The following is a 21,450-nucleotide window of genomic DNA, read 5'->3' as shown; positions in this document are numbered from 1 at the left end:
TGCATCCCCAAAGGCTACAAAAATCAATCAGGAATACAACCAGAAAAGGTTACTTGGACCCTAGTGAGGTGGTGTTGTGCCTGCAGTGAGAGGATCACAGGAAATGGCTTTGACCTGAGACAGGAGATTCAGATTAGATATTAGAAAAACGTTTTCGTTGTTCAGGTGGTTGGGCATTGGAGGGGCTGCTCAGCGCAGTGGTGGAGTCACCATCCCTGGAGGTGTGCCAAAGGTGTCCGGTGTGGCGCTGGGTGCTTTAGTGGTCGAAGAGTCAGCGCTGGGTGACATTAAAGGGCTCTTTCACCCCTGAGGATTCCACGATTCTGTGCGATGGGCCCCGGACAGGCCAAAGCCCCTGAGCCCTGTAGTGGTGCTAATACCGCCCCCAACGCCCGAGGGGCGCGGGCCGGGCCGCAGGGCACACACGGCCAGGGCGGTTCACCCCCAGCAGGGCAGGGCGGGCAGGGCGGGGCAGGGCAGGCAGGGAAGGGAAGGGTAGGGCAGGACCGGGCGGCGCCGTCCTACGCCTGGCAGGGCAGGGCCGAGGGGGAGGCGGGGAAAGGCGGGCGCGGCCCGCGGCCGCCGGGGGCGCCATTACGGGACCGCTGTGGAACGCGCCCGAAATAAATGGCGGAGGGGGCGGAGTCCTGTAAATTGCTGACCAATGAAGAGTTACAGTTCTGCGCGGGGGCGGGACCTCGCGGCCCCACAGCCAATGGGTGCGGGAAGCGGTGGGTGATGGACGGGCGGGCGGCGGCTGCGGCGGGCGGGGCGCGGCGCCCTTCCCGTGGTGCCGCGGGAGCGACGGCCGCAGCGGCCGCGATTTCATCCGGGTCCCGCAAGTACCGGGACGGCGGCGCCGGGCGGCGCCGGGCGGCGGCGGCGAGCGGCGGCGGGGGGCGCGGGAGCGGCCGCGGGAGCGGTCGCGGGGTCGGGGCGCGCCGGGGGGAGGGTGGAGGCGGAGGGACTGAGCCGAAGGGCCCGTACGGGCGGGTGCGGGGCCTCGGCCCAGCCTCTCCGCCGCCTTTGCCGCGGGCCCGGTTCATTGTCCTTATTCCCCTCATCGATGCCTTTTCCCCTCGTTCTCCCTCGCTCTCCTCCAGGCTCACGGGAAGGTCCGGAAGTGCCGCCCCCGGGAGCCGTCGGCGCCAGGTACGTCACTGCCGGGGCCGGGGGGACCTTGGCCGGGGGAGCCCCCCTGGTGCCGGGGCTGGGGGGGGGCTCGGCCCTGCCCGGCACCGAGAGGGCGGCAGCGGGGGCAGAGCTCGGACCGAGGGGCGAAAGGTGAAGAAAATCCCTTAGGAAGTAGGTGGAAGTGCCTTGGCGGCCCAGCCCCTGTCAGGGGGCTCGGCGGCTGCTCGGGGCTGTCGTTTATGGCGAGCACCATTACCTGGCGTGGGGCTGCGCCCTCCCGGGCCCGCCGCTCCCGCCGGTTCCCCGCGGGCGGCTCGTTCTGGAGCGGGTCGGGAGCGCGGCCCTGCCCGGCGGCGTGCGGGGTGACACGGGCACATCGCCGCCGGGGCCGTCACGGCCTGGCGGGGCTGGCTGCACACCTGAGCAGCAGCGCCCTGGTGCAGCAGAGGTGCCCTGGTGGAACACGTACCTGCAGCTTCTGCCCAGAGCTCTGGCTGGCCTCTGGGCGTTGCAGGAGTGGCTCTCGCCTTTGGCGTGGGCAGCTCAGCCCCCTGGCCAGCTCAGGAATCGGCACATGTGGTTCTCTTTCAGGGCTGGCAGTGGCACAGAGCAGGGTCCAGTCCTGGCATGCCACAGCTGGTGACTTTATTCTGGCATGGCTCAGTCAGTTTTAGATGAAAGTGTTACCCCATCAAATAGTGTTTTTATGCGTTTATATTACAGCTTTCCATGATAGTGGCAGAATACTGAAAGAGGCTGCCCAGGGAGGGTGTGGAGACCTCTCCAGACTCCTCTCCGGAGACATTCCAAACCCACTTGGATGTATTCTGCTCTGAGTGACCCCGCCTTGGCAGGGGGTTGGACTGGATGATTTCCAGAGGTCCCTTCCGACCTTAACAATTCTGTGATTTATTTCAGGAGTGAAAACTCAACCTGATGATCAAGGTTGGGATAATCCTTGTTTAGTGATGTGCCTGTCCCACCTTGTTGATGGTGCTCTCAATCTGTACTGCTCTGCATGGGCAGTTTTGTGACCGAAGTGCTTAATTGTCAGGGAAAAATTGCTCCCATTCAAATTGTACACAGGAACCATGCTCAGTAGCAGCAGTGGGGCAAATTGAATCCATCAGAGAATTTTTGAGAAAATCAATCTGTCCCTTCAAAAGCAATAAGTTAAATAATATTTAAGAAACAGGGCATCATCAAGCATCGCCAGCTGCCAGGAGCCTTACCAAGCAGTTACTTGCTGCTGTGGCTTCTGTTGTCAAATTTTACCAGTTCAGTTTATGGCAACACTCAGGTGTTAAATAGTCCAAGAAAGTGGTTAAAACTTGCTGCAGTCAACGTGCAATAATGTTTTTGAAGACTTTTTTGCCCTATGATAGTTTCATGAAGAGGAACCTAGTAAATAGCTTTATTGTGATATTTCTAATAGAAAATTGCTGGCTGTGATTTTTTTCACTGAGTTTTTCCCAGGTTGTACTCTGTGTATCTTATGTGCAATCTCAGATCACATAGGTCATGCTAAGAAATTATTTTGCATGCTAATACTGGAGATTTAGTGCTTCCTTAGTCAAAAGGAAGTTTAGATAAAACATGAGTTCTCTTGCTTTGTCCTCCCACTGCAATGAGCTGTATCTTCACTTTCCTTTTGATAATTGTCTTCTGTATTGTCCTCTGTTTTTAGTGGTGGAAGACATCAGTTCATTTGCAAATAGCGAAAGGCTCCCAGGACTTAGGGTAGAAGATGTCTGTTTATATTGCCAGTTAATAACGTAACACAGTAATCTTGAAATATTTTTTGTGCACTAACTTTCTTGCTGAATTTGTGTAATTGTTATAATATGTAAACTTTTTGCAGAAGAAGCCTACTTGCTCCTAGAATGTTCTAGGAGACATAAATCTAGTGAATAAATACACAGTTGTGTATTTCATATATATATATGTATCTATATGCGCACACACACATTTATGTTTAAAGCAGGGCAAGATAACCAAACTGATGATTTCTTTTGAGAAGGGCATTGAGGGCTTTGTAATGTTAGAGACTGAAGTGTACATTTATTTATTTATAAAGATCTCTCTCTGTGTTCTGGAGAGGAGTACTCAAAGAGGACTAGAAAATGTGACCATTTTGGTGTCGTCATTCTCAGGCCTTCCTGAGGTTTCTAGCAGCACTGTGCAGCGCTGTGGCACATGCACCACTTGGATGCAGAGAGATTAGTACTATTGCTGTAAAATCACGTGTGTGTGGGGAGAGATACCAGGATTTGTGTTCTGTGTTCATAGCAGAAATCATGAATTGTGCTCACAGACTTTACTTTTCCACAGGAGATAGGCTTCATTCTGTGCTTGAGTGGGCAGTGGTGACTTCCCGTTTCTCTCAGGCCACCGTTTCTGGATATTTATATTCCATTATATTCCATCTATAACTACATGGTTAGAAAAATAAATTAAAACCAAGCACACTAATTGAAAATGTAGCACAAGTGTAATATCCTGTGATAATTACTTAAAGCCAGAGTGCTCTGTATTAATTACATGCAAGTTGGGTAGAGATTTTTGGGAAAAAAACCCCTGTATTTCCAATTGAGGCAGTAGATAAAGGCATTATTGGTAGCAGTCAGTGCTATTAATCTTAATATTGTGTAAAAAAATCCAAAAAATATCATTGTGGACACGTATTCCTGTCTGGGTGTGTGGGCTGTGGTGCTGCCCAAGAGCGCATCTGTGCATTTATATGTGCTGGAACTACTTGTTCTCCTTTTCTCTTCAGTACAATTTCCCAGTTCAGAGCAGCTTTCTGGTGTGATTTACTCTTGCTCCAGTGTCTTGCTGCTCAGTGTGCTGGCAGGTGCAAAAGGAAGTATTAAATGTTTCAATTTTGGATCTGAGTAGGGGAAAAAGAGGTGCCTGGGCTTGAGCTAGGAGATGTTACCTTCAGATTAGCACATTATTAAGACAAAACTGAATATGCATGAGGAAACACTTTTAGTTTATGCTGAGACTTTTGTGTCAATCACTATCTGATTTTCCTGAGCTTGTTTTGGGAAGAGGGGCTGAGATGTGCCTGTTGCATGTGACGACAGGCAGTGCAGGGGTGGGTGAGTGCAGTGAGAGGAAGCAGTATCAGGAATAATTAAGTTTATATTAATTATATTTATTAATTATTATATATTAGATATCTTATTATATTAATTGTGCTGCTCCCTTTCTTCCTGTTGTGCACTCCAGTTGCATAAAAACCCCATGAAATGGGCACATCTGAGGCAGTAGCTTGGGATGCTCGGCACAGCTGGAGAAGGCAGTACACGGTCACTCAGCAAGCTCCTAGGATTCAGGAAGTGTGGATTCAGTGCAGGGAGTGCTGCTGGAATCCAGGGATAAAACTGAGGAAATGGTGTTGGAGCTGTTGTGTAAATCCAGGAGCTCCATCATGTGGTGGGAGCTGTGCAGCCAGAGCTGCAGCACTGGGACCTGGGGCTGCTGAGATTGTCCAGCTCCACGGTTGGAGTCAGTTTGTCCCCTTGCACTGCTCTGGGGATTTTAAACACGTGCTGGAAGGAAAAACAGCCCTTGGGAACCTGGCTTTTTTTAACAGGGAAAGCAGATGAGTCGGGGATTGTGTTAAGGCTTGTTTCTCATAATGTGTTGTGCTGAAAGAGTGTACGTTGCAGGTTCATGACCCTGAACTCCTGTGCTGCACTGCTGTGACATCAGCAGCGTGGTGACATCAGCAGCAGGGAGCTTCTGCAGCTCTGGATTCACTGGGGATGAGAAAACACCAGCTCAGTAGAGGCTGTGCCAGCAGGATAATTTGTCAGGCTTCCCTGCTGCTGTGAGTGCCAGAACCCCCTGGTGCATGGTGTGAGAGAAGCGGGGGTCCCCAAGGGGACCTGGCAGATCTCTCCTGTCCAAAAACATGGCAGCCTAGGTGATGCAGCTTGGAAAGACTGTTAGAAATAACCCACAGATTAAAAATGTCCCAAAATGGAGGATTAATGTAGAGCAGAATACTAAAATTAAAAGTTGTTTGATACATGTCAGGTTGGTTAGGTTTGCAGCTAAGCTTTGTCTAAAGGTGGAGAAATGAAACAGATCTATTTCTAGGTTTATTGTAATCCTTATGTCTTTCAGGCTTAATTTTAAAAAGAAATGGAGAAGCATTGCCTTACACTTTATAAAATTTAAACAGGTGTGTAACACCCAGATCTAGGTTTTCAACGTGCTTCAAACATTTTCCATGCACCACAGAGCTATCAGCCTCAGACATTGAACATGGGACTTCATTAATTTCCTGGGGTCACTGTCCAGCTGAAGGTGCAGAGTTGGTGCTGTGCAGCTCAGCTCCAGGCCAGGCTACCTCTCCCCCTGAAGAATGGGAATACATAGGGATTCTGTTCAGCTGCAGAAGGCTGGGATGCAGGAGCAGAGAGCTGAAAACAATGTCAGCTTCACTGCTGAATGTCAGCTCTGCCAGAACTGATTTAAAAGGATGTGATGGGAGCCAGTGCTCTGTAAAGGTTTGACTCTGGCTCAGAGCTGTTGTGATTTATTTCTGCTTTGGGCATCAGGACCAAGTACTTGTATCCAAGCTGAAGTTTATTTTCTGGTAAATGTGTAAGTTAGCAAAAGCACATACGGATTTATAAGTTGCAACTGGATTTATACCAGTTACAAGTGAGATTTTAAGGTTGATTCACCCAAATTTGTCATCACTATTTGTATAAAGGATTCTGTAGTAAGGCACTGAGGGGGCTGGAAAGTAATTTGATTTTGTGTCTGTCCAAGGAATAACGTCATCCCTTTGTGTGAGTGCACGGGATCACGCGCTGTGTGCTTGGCAAGGACACCAGCGGGCATGAGGGTGCTCTTGTTCTGTGCAGGCTTTGTTTGGAGAGTGGGCTGAAAACAGCAGGCTGCAACTGGGATCAAGTACTAGTAAAATGTATTTAATTTTTTAAAAACTGCTTTTCTCTAAACGTTTTCAGCTATTGTATACGCTACCTGGACAAACAATCATTTTCTTTCCAGTCCTGTTCTCAAGCTGTCCTTGCTACAAAGGGAACTCTGAGTCATACATCTGTCTGGCAAGTGTTTTCATTTCAGTATTCAAAGATAATGTTGAGCTGTGTTAATGTGGAAATTGGCTTTAAAGTTACATCAGGGGCAGTTAGAGAAACTCGGACTTCTTTTTGATGGGAAAACGTCTTTTCAGTGGCCTTTTGGTAAGGCAGTTTAACAACTAAATGTCAGGCTAGAGCCCATAATCTTACTGAGTTTTATTTCTAATAAAAGAATTCCTGTGCACAAAGTGTAATATAATTTAAGACTAGCAGAAAAAGCTCCGGGCAGTATTTTGGACAGTGCTTGGGTTGGTTTTTATTTTTTGTTTGTTTGGGTTTTGGGGTTTTTTTTGTGTTTTTTTTTTTTTTTTAGCTATTGGTGCAATAGGTGAAAAGGTCACTATATGTAATAATATTTTTTAAATCAGGTTTACAAATATTAGGGCCTCACCCTGATCTGTATAAGTCAGTCATATAGCTGTGGTCCTAGATTGCATTATTTTTAAGTTCCAAAGAGGAAGAAATAAATATATGTCTGCCTACAGTGTTGCTGATAGACTTTTCTTCTGATTTCAGGTGAGAAGTGACACCTGTGGAACATGACTGGTAATTCAACAGAAGTTTAATGACTGTAGTTGCTATGAGACTGCTACAGCTTGCTTACTTAAGACCCAGGCAATTGGTAAAATTTGGAAATTAGGAAACCTTCTTTTAAAAATAACTTCCTTCTGTGACTAGGGGGAGCAAGGGGAAGGCTTTTTCTATGGTGAGTGTTAAAAATGCTGTCTGCAGCTAGCCTGACTTGTCTTGACTGAAGCAGCAATCCTGCCCCAGCTCTGAAGATGCCTGCACTGTGGGATGAGGTAGTAGGTTGTATAGTTTTAGGGTCATACCCACCACTGGGAGATAACTATACAATCTACTGTCTTTCCTAAAGCAGCAGATAATCAACAATGGAAGCTTCTCAGTTTTAAGCTCAATGTCAGATTTTGCTGAACTTCTGTATTTGCAGTGCTTATAACAGGACAAAATACTTGTGTAATAGCTATGGGAATTGTATTTAGATTTTTCTAGTTCTTGGAAAACCTAGGTTTCATTCTGCATTAGTTTTTCTGTCCTAATGACTAAAAAGTTAAGAATAGATTATTCCTGTATGTGTATGGTGGGGCAATCAAATACAAATTCCAGTTGTTGGGTTGTTGGATCAACCATCCTTCAGAATGAAACGGAGGTTGGCTACTGAGCTCTTGCTTCTCTGTCAGAGTGAGGTAGTAGATTGTATAGTTGTAGGGTAGTTATTTTACCCTGTTCAGGAGATAACTATACAATCTATTGCCTTCCCTGAGGAGTAAAACAAACTGCACTCCCTTGCAGCCAGTCCTGGGCTAAAAACATTCATTGAGCGAAACGAGATGAATTCAGGCTTGGAAAGCAGCAGTGCCAGAATGCACAGGACTGACAGTGTGAATGGTGCAACCCCCACAGGATATCCTTGACTTAACATAACTTTTCTCTCAAGGTGAGTGGCACAGTGCTGGCTGGGAATGGAAAATGCCCATGCTTAGGTAGAGGGTAGAACACTCCACAGAGGAAAGTTACTCTTAGGCCAATTAGGAGAACGTAAAATACAGGGAGCTCAAGCTTGTGCATTGTGATTTAAACTCTTCTGGCACCCCAATTTCCATAATGCATTCAAACTCTGTGACTCCCAACTGCTTGGTAGAAGTTGGAGGGAAGACTTAAAATGACCCTTTATTAATAAGTCTACATGTTTTTCTGCAGCTTTTCCAGATCCAATGCAAAATTTAAGTGTTGGCCAGTTTTGGCCAAAACTGACCTCTCACCTTTCTCGGGGTGGTGTGAAGCTATGGAGTTTGAGCATCCAAGAGCTAGAACTTTTCTCTGAGGTGGTATTGTTTCTGTAAAAAGACTTCTGAAGTTTATTGCATTCTCTTTCATCCTGCTGTGCTTGGTGTACCCAGTCTGTAACTGGTTCTGTGCTAGCATGCCCAGCAAGCAGCTTGCTGTAGTAACAAAAAAACCCCACGTAAATAAATGCTTTTTGGAACGGGAAGCTCAGCTTAGGCAGAGTGAAAATGGAGCCATTGGTGAGTGTTACAGGCAGTGAGCCACTGTTTGTCAGTGTTGACAGTGTCACCTTGGAATGTGTGCCCAGCCAGGGCAGAAGAGCAGAGCAGCTGGGGAGCTAAAGTCCTGCAGAGAGTGAAGAACTGCACAGAGGAAGCGTGGGGCTCCTAGGAAGAGGTAGTAGGTTGCATAGTTTTAGGGCAGGGATTTTGCTCACAAGGAGGTAACTATACAACCTGCTGCCTTTCTTAGGGCTTTATTATAACACCAGGACCTTTTGGGCTCCAGCCTGCAAACCTCTGCAGCTTTGGGACGTGGAGAGAAAGGACAAGGTATTTCTAAGGCTGCTGAGACTTAATGAAAACTGTGTCTTGGCAGATTTGGTCCCAAACGGAAGTGTAGGAATGCTGGCTGGAATGCAGCATGGTGACATTGGGGCTGCACATGCCACTTTGGGGACACTGGGCTGTGGTAAGTAAGAGGCTGTGCTGGGATGGCACTCCTTCCAGAGTAAGCTGGAGGCCCCTGAGGCTAGGGTAGAGGTGTGAGCTGAACATCAAGGTACTGGTACTGTGTGCTCACAGGGAGTTGAAATACACCTTCCTTTGGCTTGGTGCATTTCAAGTGGAAAAACTCCAGTTTTCCTTCCCCAAAAGTATCAGATTCCAGATCCCCTGAAAGCTGGTGCTTTCTCACCAGGCATGGCACTCAGAGTGAACAAGCTCTCAGTGCATTATTTACAGTGCTGCAGGGAGGAAATTTCCAGTTAAAAATGGTGACATGGTTTCTCATGGAATTGTTAAAAATCAGTCCATGTTTTGTGATGTAATTGCAGTGCACCACAGCAGTAGTTCTGGTAGGGCTCCGGCTGGGCACTGTTCTGTGGGATACTGTGATGTCAATTCTGAGCACCTTGCAGCATTAATGTGCTGTGCTCACACCAGCCACTATTTAAATTGCAAACCAGACACAGAACTAGCTTATAAACATGTTAGGTATTGCTTATATTGGACATTTTGTGTGAATTTAACTGTACTTTTTGGATTTAGTTAATAAAATACAGCATTTTGTGCAACTGATGGTGAATTGCCTTTACTTTCTCCTAAATGAAGATGTGAATTTTAAAGGAAAAAGCAGTGCCCACATTTAAATAAACTCAAGGCCATATTTAGTCTTCAGCATAATTCCAACACTAATTATAGTGTTAATTATTTTAGTATTAACTTTTGTTTAAGATCTTTGGTACAAGACTTCAGTGCTTGGGTGGGGAACATCTATTTACTGCTGAATGTGCAGGAACTCTGCTTATTCCACACCTGGTTTCTGACCATGAGTATAAATTGCTGCGTAGAAATCTTGACGAGTCTTAACATAATTGCAGCTGGTAAGTTATCTACAGGTAAGGCTCAGACACCAGTGAGTTTGAATTTGGCAGTACCAAATGCCTTAAAAGCTTTAATACACCTAACATTTTATAGATATAAGTGGTATGCTTACAAAAATTTTAAATCATTGCTACCTACTGCAGCTGGTTCAGCAGTCTTGTCTCACCAGATTATTTCTCTGATCTGTCTGGATTCCATCCAGTGGATGGGATCTGCGCAGTGGGGCTCAGGGTTGGTTTGCCTTTTCCATGTGTGTATTCTGAGGGGTGCATGGATAAGGTGACAGCATGACAAGAACCCTTGTAATGCAGGCAGTGGTGACAAAATGCACAGTAAGCAGTGCAGGAAGGGTTGCAGCAGCAGTGGGGACTTGTTTACCACCCATAGTGCAGTGATTGTCTCATGGTGGTCTTGGAAACATTCCAGTATTGCTCCAAAAATAAAATACACAGCCCCAGCCCAGATCCACATCCCAGGAGAGCAATTTGTGTGTGTGTACTTCCATGCAGAAAGGTGTGTTCTGAATTCCCCCTGTAGTGTGGAACCTGAGACCTGTTAGGCTTTTTCTGGGAGAGAGATCACTGCTAATGAACTGTGCTTGCAGAGGGCCTCTGGGTGCTCATGCCATGGTCATGGTCGGGGAACTTGGGGCATTAAAAATTCTTCTGTTGAGAATTTGGGGCATGGCAGACAAGCGTTTTCCTCTGCTGTGTCCAGTTTGGGGATCTCCAATATAGGAGGGATGTAGATCTGCTGGAGAGAGTCCAGACCATTGGACCAGTTCCTGGGGCGGGAGCCCCTCTGGAGCCAGGCTGGAAGAGCTGGGAATGTTCACCTGGAGAGGAGAAGGCTCCAGGGACAGCTCAGAGCCCTTCCAGGACCTACAGGGGCTCCAGGAGAGCTGGAGAGGGACTGGGAAGAATGGATGGAGGGACAGGACACAGGGAATGGCTTCCACTGCCAGAGGGCAGGGATGGATGGGATAGTAGATACTGGCAGTGCTGGGTTAATGGTTGGATTCTATCAAAAGGCCTTTTCCAACCTGAAATATTCTGTGACATCTTTATGCCAAAAAAGCCCTTCTTGCTCTGTCCCCAGGTAAGCAGCAAGCTGGACTCTCATTGGTGCAGACAGGTTTTTGCTTTACAAGACTAATTCTAAAATACCTGATATATATGCAAGGGGAAAACAAAAACAATTGAAAAAGAGGATGACAAGTCTCAGATATACTGGTCAAGAGACAAGTTCAGCTAAGATTATTGCTTTTACCTGAGCCTCCCAAAAGAGCAGATATCCCTCAATTCTAGAGCCATCAGAGCATGGTGTGGTCTTCAGCCCCCAAGCTGAAGCTGTGAATTTAATGTCATAGTTCTGGAAAGATGAGTCCTGGCAGGAGCTACTGGAGGCATCACATATCAGTGTGTGTGTTGTTGCAACATGAGAAATCAGATTTATTCTTATTTGTTCTATTGGTTGTAGTGGAATTGGATTTTCAGGTTGGTTTGTTTCAGACACTTGAAACCACTCCAGTGAAGAGGCTTTGGAAAATCAGACACTGTTCTCTTCCAGCCTGTTGTATTAAAGCAATCTTCAAAATAAAGCTATTACAAGCCACATAATGCTACTGAGGACTGTATTTTTGGTGACTGAAAATGTGCTCTCTGAAATAGAAGAATGTTTCTGAAAAAATATTCCTATGACATTAAAACTATATACAGATGATGTTGAGCTGGTTAATTAAACCCAGCACAACATAAAAGCAGGGAAGGGATCAAGTCATGGAAGTCCCAGTTCTGTGAGGGAGTTTACTACTCCGTGTACCTTACCTTATGTATTACACAGCCTTTAGTGCACTCCCAACAACTCTGTGTAAATGGAGGGAAAGGAGCAACCAGTGGTCAATCAATGCCAGTGTCCCAAAATGCTGCCACACATTAACCCAGATTCTCAGCTGGAAGTGGCTTTTGCAGTAGCTCCCTAAGATGAAGAGGGATAAGGAAGAAAAGGAGAGGTATAATTTGAATTTCCCAACTCTTGCAACAGTAAATGTGTCCCAACTCACATTGTGCCTGCTGGAGCTATTGTCCTGGTACAAAACTCTGAACTTACGCGGAAAGAGCAGCTGGAGCCTTCCCTTAATGTCTATTTTACAGAGAGCAAGGCTGAGGCTGTTCTCAGAGCCTGATCTAATTCAGGATGGGTTCTTCATCAGCTGCCCAGCACTGCCCCAGTCACCTCTGTGCTGCGAGGAACAGGATGCACAGACAGCACTGCAGCTCTTCCTCAGTCCAGAGCAAACCTCATCAAACCAGTGGGAAAACCTACAGGTAAGTGAAATAGGTGGAACATGAGGCCTGAGAGTAACTAAGGAGTGTGAAGTAAGCAGAGTACACGAGTATCTGAGGGATGCAAAGGCAGGAAATAGGATTCTTGTTAAAGGCTGGTAAAAGTTCCAGCTGACTGTCACACAGAGGTGCAATGAAATATGTGAAACTTCTGTGCAAAGAGCTGAAGTGGGTGCAGTGCCAAGGAGCAGCTCTGGTGAGTTGTCCTTTGACAGGAACAGACGTGTTCAAACCTTGGTTCAGCTGAGTCAAGGGAAATCCTTCCCTTAATCTCAGGGCAGGATTTAATTTTGAACTCAGAATAATTCACAGAGTCTTAAATATCCCAAGCTGGACAGGACCCCTATGGATTATTGAGTCCTGCTCCTGGGTTTGCACAGGAGACTCCAAGAATCCCACCCTGTGCCTGAGGGTGTTGGCCAAACACTTGATTGAATTAAAGTGTACAATTAGCTCATTACATTAATTAACATATTAAGAGAAGACTCAGCTAAGATACTAATTATTAAGTATTCTTATTTATATTAACATATATAAATTAAAATATTTTAAAATTATTAGAATAATTATTAGCTTTTAATAGATTTATTTTTTTTTTAATCTACTCTAGGAAAAGTTTATTGTTGACTGAGTGGGCAGCAGAAAGGTGTGGATATGAGAAATGCACTGGGCACTTTTCCAGGGGCCATGTGCCAGCCTGGACCACTCAGGGCAGAGGCTGCTGGCCCTTGCTGGGGCACTGGTGGCTTTCAGAATGTTTGCTTTGAGGAGCTTGGCAATGTCTGCTTAGCCCAGCCATGAAGAGAAAGATGCTATTAGCACACTGATGGATACAGGAGTTAATTATTACCATATCACAGAATCCCAGAAATGTTTGGGTTGGAAAGGACCTTAAAGCTCACCTTTTTCCACCCCTGCCATGGGCAAGGACACCTGCCATAAACCAGGATGTTTATTCATTGTGAAGTGAATTAGACCATATAAAATTCTCCAAAGCATTTAAAGTATATTTCTGAGGTGTGTGATAGAAATTTTGCTCCTAATAAAATACCTGTTTTCTGTTTCACATTTCAGTCCTGGCAAACCTGTGTTCCCACTGGATTGCCATGACTCAGTGAACGCCATTGTGTTGCAGAAGTTCTGAAATGGGGCCAAGAAATTCCAAGATTACCTTCTTAAAGAAAAAATACCCACTAAACTGCTTGTCCTTCAAATCCCATTCAGTGTTGTATTTCAAGCAGGGCCAACACATGAGCTTTCCTTTGAACTGCTCTTAAAATGTAGGAACTAAAAATCACAGAATATCCTGAGTTCACCTGCTGGCCCTGCACAGGACACCCTAACAATCCCCAGTTTCCCTCTATCCTCTTTCTTTTGGTTTTAGGAGCAGCACTGTGCTCTTGTGAAACTCAGAGCCTGTGATCCAGATGCAGCACAGCTGTACACAAAGCCTTCTGCCTTCTCTGCCCATGTCACTGTTGGCTCACAGAGAGATATCCCAGGGATTTTCAGACTCCACTGAGCTGCAGCTCTGACAGCAGCCAAATCTAAGCTGCTCTGGAACTCTGTTTATTGGTTTTAGGGTGACTGGTGGGGAGTGCAAGTGCTCAGGAATTAATCTCCAGAAATCAAAAGTCAGAAGTGCTGATCAGTGGATTTAATGCTGAACAGTGTTCCACTCAGTGGAGAGCAGCACTGAGCTGATCGTTGTGCTATCCCTCTCCAATTCAAACACAGCTCTCTCCATCAAAATTTGCAACAGAAAATAGTCCAACATTGCTTTTAGATTTAGAAAAAATTCTGTGACTAGATGACAACAAAACATCTCATGTGCACCTCTGCCCTGGAGCCAGGATGGGGGAGCTGGGGGTGCTCACCTGAAGATGAGAAGGATCCAGGGAGAGCTCAGAGCCCTTCCAGGGCCTAAAAGGGCTCCAGGAGAGCTGGAAAGGGACTGGGGAGAATGGATGGAGGGACAGGACACAGGGAATGGCTTCCACTGCCAGAGGGCAGGGATGGATGGGATATGGGGATAGAATTGTTTCATGTCAGGGTGGGGAGGCCCAGGCACGGATTTGGATGCTCATTTTCCAGCACCAAACATGTTCACTGTCAGATAGATAAGCCATGACAAGTGTTTTTCCCACAATAAAATAAAACAACACAACATGAAATAGAGCTGAAAGATCTGGGTGCCCAGAAGCTCTGCTTAGCAGAGTTTGAAGCTGTGGAGCTCTCCCTGGAGAACAGCCCAGCTGCCCTTTGGCCAGGGCAGCTCTGAGCTCTGTTAATGACTGCCCGTGGGAGGGTTTCTGTGTCAGTGCTACCTTACAGGTGATCAACAGCTCTGGTTTTACTGCAGCTTCCACTGACACATTTGCACTATTAAGGTAACAGGTTGCTGTGTAGATAATGCCCCAAAATATTTTCTTGAGTTGGTCCACAGCCAGGGAAGATGGCAAAGACACTTTAAAAGTGAAGTAACTTCTTGCACACCACTGATGACCTAATGAGACATAGTCATGAGATAAGGGTTTGCGTCACCGTCTTTTATGTAAATTCTTTTTTAGGGCTGGTAAGGGAGTGTTACAGTTGGCCACTTCATAAAGGAAAACAAACAGATGGAGCTCTATTTTTAGTCTTCTGAGAATGTAACTCACAAATGCCATTTTTACAGAGGTGATTTGTTGAGTTTCCACATTTCTGCTTTTGGTGAGCAAAGCTTTTAACACAGATTTGGACATTAAATTCATGTGACAGCTCCATACAAAGCTTTGGAAGTGTTGGTTTGATACCTAACAGAAAGTACACAGGTGGCTTATTCTAACATGCATTTTTGAGAGCTTCATCAAAACTCAGTCAATTCCAACCCAGGATTTTGAAAACGGTTACCTGTAAATGAGGCAACTAACCAAACCAAGTCTATATTTTCTACAGCCTAAACCATGGTGAATATAATCCTCTCTCATATTTTTAGATTATTTACTGGCCATATTTAGTGGATGTGTTATTGCTTGGGTAGTTTGGGTATTTTTCTTGTACAATAATAAAATCCCAAGCAAATCTTTATAAGGTGTACCTGTACAACATTGGTGTTTCAGCACTGTTTACCCAAATAAAAGCAATTTTTATACTTTGGGCAGTAAGTGGAAGAAGCCTTCCCTGCCCAGGTAGCTGCTCTCAGGAGTGTTGCTTCAGAACTCTTGTGCCAAGAAAAGAAAATTTTTTAAAAATAGTATTTTAAACATGGTGAAGTCAACTCAAAGCATTTAACACTCAAGGGAGCAGCAGCAGATTGAATCTGTTGTGCCACTACAGTCCCAGTTTTCTGAGCTGTTGATATTACACATCCAAAGAAACTGTAAATGTAAGTGTAGGCTGCTGGGAGAGTTTTCAAAATGAATCAGTGTGGTCACGGTTTACTTCTTTGAAGTAAAAGCCACTAGAATATTCCATTTTGTGTTTTTTCTCATGAAACAGGTCATAACTATGTACCATACAGGGAGAGGTTGTGAGACTACCATCATGTATAAAATCAGTTTGGTGCTAAAAACAGTTACATCAGTCAGGAACATCCCCAGGAGCTGCTCCTGGCCCATGAAGAGCCCACGAGCTGCCTCTGGGCAGCAGGGCAGGCAGGGGCTGCATTTGCTGGCAGGCAGTGGCTGCAGGAGAGCTGCTCAGACTCTGTTCCCAGCCTGCTCTGGCTGGTACCTGTTTCCCTCGGTGTGTGTCAGCTCTGGGTATGCTCAATACTGAAAGTGACCTCCTGTGTTTGGGATGGGTGTCGTGCTCCACCTGTGTGTGACCTGTGGGTCACAGCAGGAGCGGTGCCTGTACTATCCTGGGGACCTTCAAACACTGCCAGTTCACCAGGTGAAGGTGGTCAATCCAATCCCATCCAACCTGGAGTTGTCCTGGCTCCTTATGTCAGTGCTCCCTCTTTGTGGCTGTGTCACACCATCAGGGAGAACCAAACAAGCTGTGAGCTGTGAGCCCACCCCTCTAGTGCAAACACCAAAGTGAAAGCAGGGGAAAAAGCTCCCAAACAAACCCAAGCCAAGCTTCTGACCCACCTTTTGGTGCCATCTCTGGCTTTCATCCTGTTTCTGTATGCTGGGTGGAACCCAAGCCAAGTGCCTGCTCCAAGCAGGATGTATGGACAGACCTGGACAAGCACGCTGGCAGGAATAGCAGAGCCCAACTCTCCCTGGAGTTAATCCTGCCCGCTGGGCATATTCCCTTCTCTGTGGCCTCTGGGCCGTGAAGAGATCAAGCTAAAGCCTGCCCAGGTTATGTTTTTCATGTTCAGTAAAATTTGGGTGCCAAAAACGTTCAAGATTCTCCTTTCCCTGTCTGCCATGAGTTATGCTTCCTTGAAAAACCACAACCCTCTCTAAGTACCTTAGAAATGCACTATAAGCATTAAGCCAACACTTGACGATAATAAATGAGGCCAAATGACATGCCAGGATGTGCTGGTGATAATGTTTTCCACTGAAAACTGGAGCTGTGAAATTTTCCAGCACAACAACAGAGGCACTGTCCCCCCACCCCACACGAGTCACCTTTACCTGACCACCCTGTGCCCATCCAACCCAAAACCCTCCCCGCGTGGCGACGTCCCCACAGGTGACACTGGGGCAGTGCCAAGGGTGGCCAGCCTGGTGCTGGCTGACCTTTAAATCTATCTTGTCTTGTTGGCATGCCCAAGAGGAAATCACATGTGTGGCACGAGCCTGACCCAGAAATATTGCAGGGAGTAGGATATTTTGTGCGAATAAGGAAGGGCAGGGTCTGCAAGATGAATCACCAAAACAATAATTATCCTGAGGAAAAACCTTGGAGGGTGGATTAGCTGTGATAACTGCCCTTTCAAGGTAACAACAATGCGAGCCGTCAGCTCTTCTCGGTGGCGAGGGACACGGAACGCTATAGCACAAAGCTTAAAAAATAAAAATGATGAAAGTTCATGAGAAGGGATTGCCCAAGGAGGCATCCTTCACCTCCCAACTGTTCTGACTTCAGCCTGTGATTGTTATACAATCTGCCACAAGAATTGCTCCAAAAATTATTTTTAGCACACTAGTAGTTTTCAGTGAAAATAAATAAAGGGCCAGACAGTTGCTATAAAGACAGGAAATAAACTTTAGAAACTCTTTAAATTTTGGCTAAGCAGAGCAACTGAATTACACAGTTCCTGAGCATGCATGATTGTCTTAGATAAGATGAGCTCTGACAGTTTTCTTTTTTCTTTCTCATCAGCCCAGTTACAACATCATGGTCAGTGTTTGTGACTGGACACACCTGAAGCCAAACCAGGGCCGCGAATCTCAAGGTGCTGCAGTGTCTGTCTGCACCTCTGGTGTGTATTTCCTACGCTGTGCCATGTGCAGACACAGAGCTCACAGCCAGCAGCTCCTGTGAGCAGCACTGTGCCCGCTCCCAGCCCCTGCAGGGGGGAATGTGCCACAGCACATTCCCAGAACAGTGTCCTCTTCTGCCCAGCCCACCTGCATGGCTCGGGCACAGGAGCAGGAGTGCCTCCTGAAGAGGCAGGGGAGCTCAGCTTGCCTGGCTCTTACACTGCTCCCAGGAGCTTCAGGTGTCCCAAAGATGGGCAGAGCCATGCTGGCAGCCAGGGGACAGAGCCTGGGCCCCCAGCAGAGCTGGGCAGGGGCAGCAGCACCTCCAGCCCCTGCAGAGCCCACGGTGGGCAGTGCACCTGCCAGGCTGCCACCAAGCAGTGTGAGTGCTGCCCACCACACATCTCTGCCCTGGAGCACAGTGAGTGAAGGCCCAGCTCTGGTCACCAAGTGAAACAATCTTCTGATGCTCATGACTGAGCCAATCTTGTGCCCAGCCTGGGCTGAACGCTCCAAGCTCCCACGCTGTCACTTGGGACAGATGCTGGGAGGTGACGATGTTTTGCTGCCTTTCAGTTTTACACCCAGTTATCTGCCTCAAGCGTGCTTTGAGAAGCAGAGGTGCCACAGCCTTGTCTGTGCTTCTCCCCATCTGCTCACAAGGCTGGAGAAAGTGCTGGCATTCCTCTGGGAATGCTGCCTGGCATGGGCACTTCCCGGGGGAGAGCCGAGTGAAAAAACCCACCTGGGGCCGCTCAGGCTGTGCCCTGCACCCGGGCAGGAGAGCTCTCTGCCGTGACAGCACCTGGGACAAGCAAGGCCGGAGCTGGCACAGGGAAGCGCAGCGATGCGTGCTCGCTGCAGAGGCAGAGGCTGCTGCCGGGGAGCAGCAGGCATCGCCTGCCCCTCGCCTTCTCACCTCGGGCAGAGGCTCCACCTCGCACGCAGCTGGGCAGGGATGTGCTGCCAGCCGCCTTCCAAAGAAAGGCTCCTCCTGCTCCTCTCCCCGGCGGCTGAACCCTTGCCAGCAGCCAGGAAAGTGAAACCACAGCATGGCCACGGAGGAGCTGGAGAAGGCACTTCCCGGGCGCTGGTCCTTCCCAGGTGCTCAGAGTGGCTACAATATCCTTGTGCCCTTTGTGACCTGTGCAGGAACTTTAATAACAACCAGAAAATTAATAAAATAATTTCCCTGCTCCTGTGGGATGTGGATACCTTCCCATCTCATAGAAGGAATAAGTAGATGGTTGCAATTCACCATTACTGAGCCTGTTAACAGCTTTATGTGCCTCTGCCAGTTCCACTTCCAGCTGCGTTGCCAACACTCTGGTTTCTCCCCACCAGCCTCCCCTGAACATCTTGGATGTCTGCTGGCTGGAGTTGGGTCCATCAGCCCTTGAAGGGTGGCCTGGGGGCAGGATGAGGTCAAACCACTTAAACATCCTACTGCTTTATTTGTTTGCTTAGCTGTACATGGAATTTCATCTGATTGTAGTAACATCCCTCCCATCTGTTTTTAATTTAAGGTTTAACAAAATTATTTTAATTTTTTTAATGTCTCCAAAGCATAAAAAACCCACCTTGAGCCACAGCCCTTCAGCCTGGACTCAGTCATGCCTCCCTTAGTGACAGAATGGGAGTAAAACACCTTATCAATTTGGACAGATCAGTTTCCTTTATGGTGGAGTTGTTTTCACCGTGCTGTGATGTGTATTACAAAAGCCAAAAATATAAATGATCAACTGGAAGCTTGAATTAATTTTTCCTTGTGTCTAAATTAGGAGAGTGAGTAATTGCATCGGTAATCGCGGGCAGAGCCTGTTTATCAATGCCAGTGAATAATTGGCTATCAAACAATAGTGCACTTTGCCTTTGAAAATTCACAACACTCCAGCAGGAAGCACACCGCCGGTTTTGTGCTCGCCTGGTGATTGATGAGAGGAGTGGCAGGATTACAAACGCAGCTTGGGGAAAAGCTTTCTGACGTGTCTCCCTCAAAAGCATCCCTATGCCTCAAGAGTTATCCTTGCTGCAAGGTTAAGCTCACGGCAGCCTCAGATTACAGCATCTGAAGTCACAGGGCCAAAATAGCAGCAGCCTGATTCTGTAATCACTCACTGCTGCTCACAGGCAGCCAGAGCTGTACCTGAAGCCGCGGGCAGGAGCTGCTCCTGTTCTGTGCTTCGGTACCCGCGCCCGTCCGCCGCCCCTGACCTCACCCTCTGTCCCTCCAGCTCCGGCACGCTTATCTGCTTCGGGCCCTCCCATTTTCCGTGCCAAGCCTATCCTCTCCCCACCGTGCTCCTCATCCCTTCCTCTGCCGGCTCTGGGTCGTGTCCCTGTCCTGCCGGGGTCCCACCCCTCTGCCCCAGCCCTCCGGTGCCACCCTCCTCCTTTTGTCTCTTCTCCCGGCCCTTCATGGGCTCCGTGTGCTCTCCCGGCGCCAGCCCATCCTCCAGGTCTCAGCACCTCACCTGTGCTCTCCTCCTCTTCCAGCACCTTCCTTTCTCTGAGCTGTCTGGGTCGGGAGCTGACATGGGCCAAATGGTTGGGGATCCCTCCTGTTCCTGCTGATTCTGAGCCCCTGCTCCTGCCCAGCCTCTCCCCATCCCCTCCATGCTTGATCCAAGGCTCTTCCTGCTCCTCCCAGATTCCCACACACTCTTGGCGCTCTCAGGTTCTGGAGTGACAGCCCAACCAGTTCCTCACATTGGCATCTCCTCACTCCTTCAGCTGGGCTCAGCTCCTGTTTGACTCAGGCATCCTGAAATGGTTAATCTGCAATATTCTGCTCTTAGCACTGCTCTTCCTCACCTCAGCTGTGCGAATTGTGATGTGCAGTGTTTTTTGCTCACTGCTAGTCCAGATAATTCAATTAGTTTTCCTCTCCTCCTCTGTTTGCAGACCTCTCCTCCCTGTCCTTTTCTCAATTTGAAAATTGTTCATTTGCTTTCAAGCTTCATTTCAGTCCAGTCTATCCTGTCCTCCCAGACTCTGGCCTACTAACTGAATTTCACTGCTTTTTATCCCCCTGGAGCTTTTAACACAGCAGAAAATTCATTCTCTCTACCTCTGTACCATTACCTTTCCAACTACACAGCTGTAAGATCCAGCTGCATCTGAATAAATGTATCTGCAACTCCATCTGATGCAATTTCTCACTTGTGGCTCTCTCCTGGCTCCCCTGTTCTCCCAGGAAATACAAGCTGACTGGTTTTCCTCATGTCTCCAGGAGCACACTGCTCTGTTTTCCCTTCCAACAGCGTCTCCCTGACATCTCACTGTCTATCATCCTTCCTTCATCCCTTTTAATTCTAATTATGTTTAGCTGTTCTCATTTAACCTTGAATTCTGCAGTTTCCCCTTCACTAACATACTTTAGCATCTCCTTTCTTTAAGCTGTATCAGATGTATTGAAAGGCCCTTGATTTCCCTCTTGTCCTACCACACCCTGCTCCATCCCAGAGCTCGCTGCTGTTCCAAACCTCACCCCACAGCCACTGTTTGGGAGCTGTGACTGCATGGCTGAAGACACCAGGCCTGTGACTCCAGACGTGCTGGAAATGTCTGCACAGGCAACCTCTCCAAAACCAAGAGTCAAACCAGTCAAGTATTTCCCACAAAGGCATTTTTGACAAATCAATTAATGCTATTTACATCCTTTAAAACTAAATGTTGAATGCAAGACTATTTTGCCCTTCATCTGGACATAATATTTATCTCTGCACAGGTAGATAGGGAAAGGTTCCCAGCTTTGCAAGGAGACAGGAGATTATTGATAAGACCTCTGATATCTGCAATACAATCCACTTTCATAGGGTTCCCAGAATTGCCCCAAAACTCTCCTATTAGCACACTGTTTGGACAAATTTGGCTGGAAAACAAAATCCAGTTCAGTACTTTTCCTTTTTTTTTTTTTTTTTTTTTTTAACCAGCAGTGCTATTTTAAGATGAATTTTATGGTTCTAGTTTAGGCAATGGCTAAAACGGAAGGGAAAAAAAATGACAATATTTCATAAAGTTTACATGCTTTGCTCGTGACTCTCTCACACCATGATATCACCAT

General features: G+C 47.2%; 1 protein-coding gene across 3 annotated transcripts; it reads left to right on the top strand.

Annotated features, from left to right (window-relative positions):
- The first annotated feature begins 514 nt into the window (after positions 1-514).
- On the top strand, positions 515-21,194 carry LOC110479432 (uncharacterized). 3 transcript variants are annotated; one of them, XM_085590857.1, is made up of 3 exons: positions 515-1,152; positions 11,827-12,000; positions 13,403-21,194. In XM_085590857.1, the coding sequence occupies exons 1-3, from the start codon at positions 628-630 to the stop codon at positions 13,538-13,540; spliced, it is 837 nt and encodes a 278-aa protein (XP_085446983.1). In that variant the 5' UTR covers positions 515-627; the 3' UTR covers positions 13,541-21,194. The 3 variants fall into 3 exon arrangements, with proteins under 3 accessions (XP_085446983.1, XP_085446985.1, XP_085446984.1); XM_085590858.1 differs by lacking the exons at positions 11,827-12,000; positions 13,403-21,194 and adding exons at positions 6,126-6,224; positions 6,777-11,292 and having other exon boundaries at positions 558-1,152; XM_085590859.1 differs by lacking the exons at positions 11,827-12,000; positions 13,403-21,194 and adding an exon at positions 6,777-11,292 and having other exon boundaries at positions 519-1,152.
- The last annotated feature ends 256 nt before the right edge of the window (positions 21,195-21,450 follow it).

Source organism: Lonchura striata, chromosome 12 (assembly GCF_050655825.1).
Source record: "Lonchura striata isolate lonStrDom1 chromosome 12, ASM5065582v1, whole genome shotgun sequence".
In the NCBI taxonomy this organism is placed as follows: Eukaryota; Metazoa; Chordata; class Aves; order Passeriformes; family Estrildidae; genus Lonchura; species Lonchura striata.
This window is presented reverse-complemented; position numbering and strand designations above follow the sequence as displayed.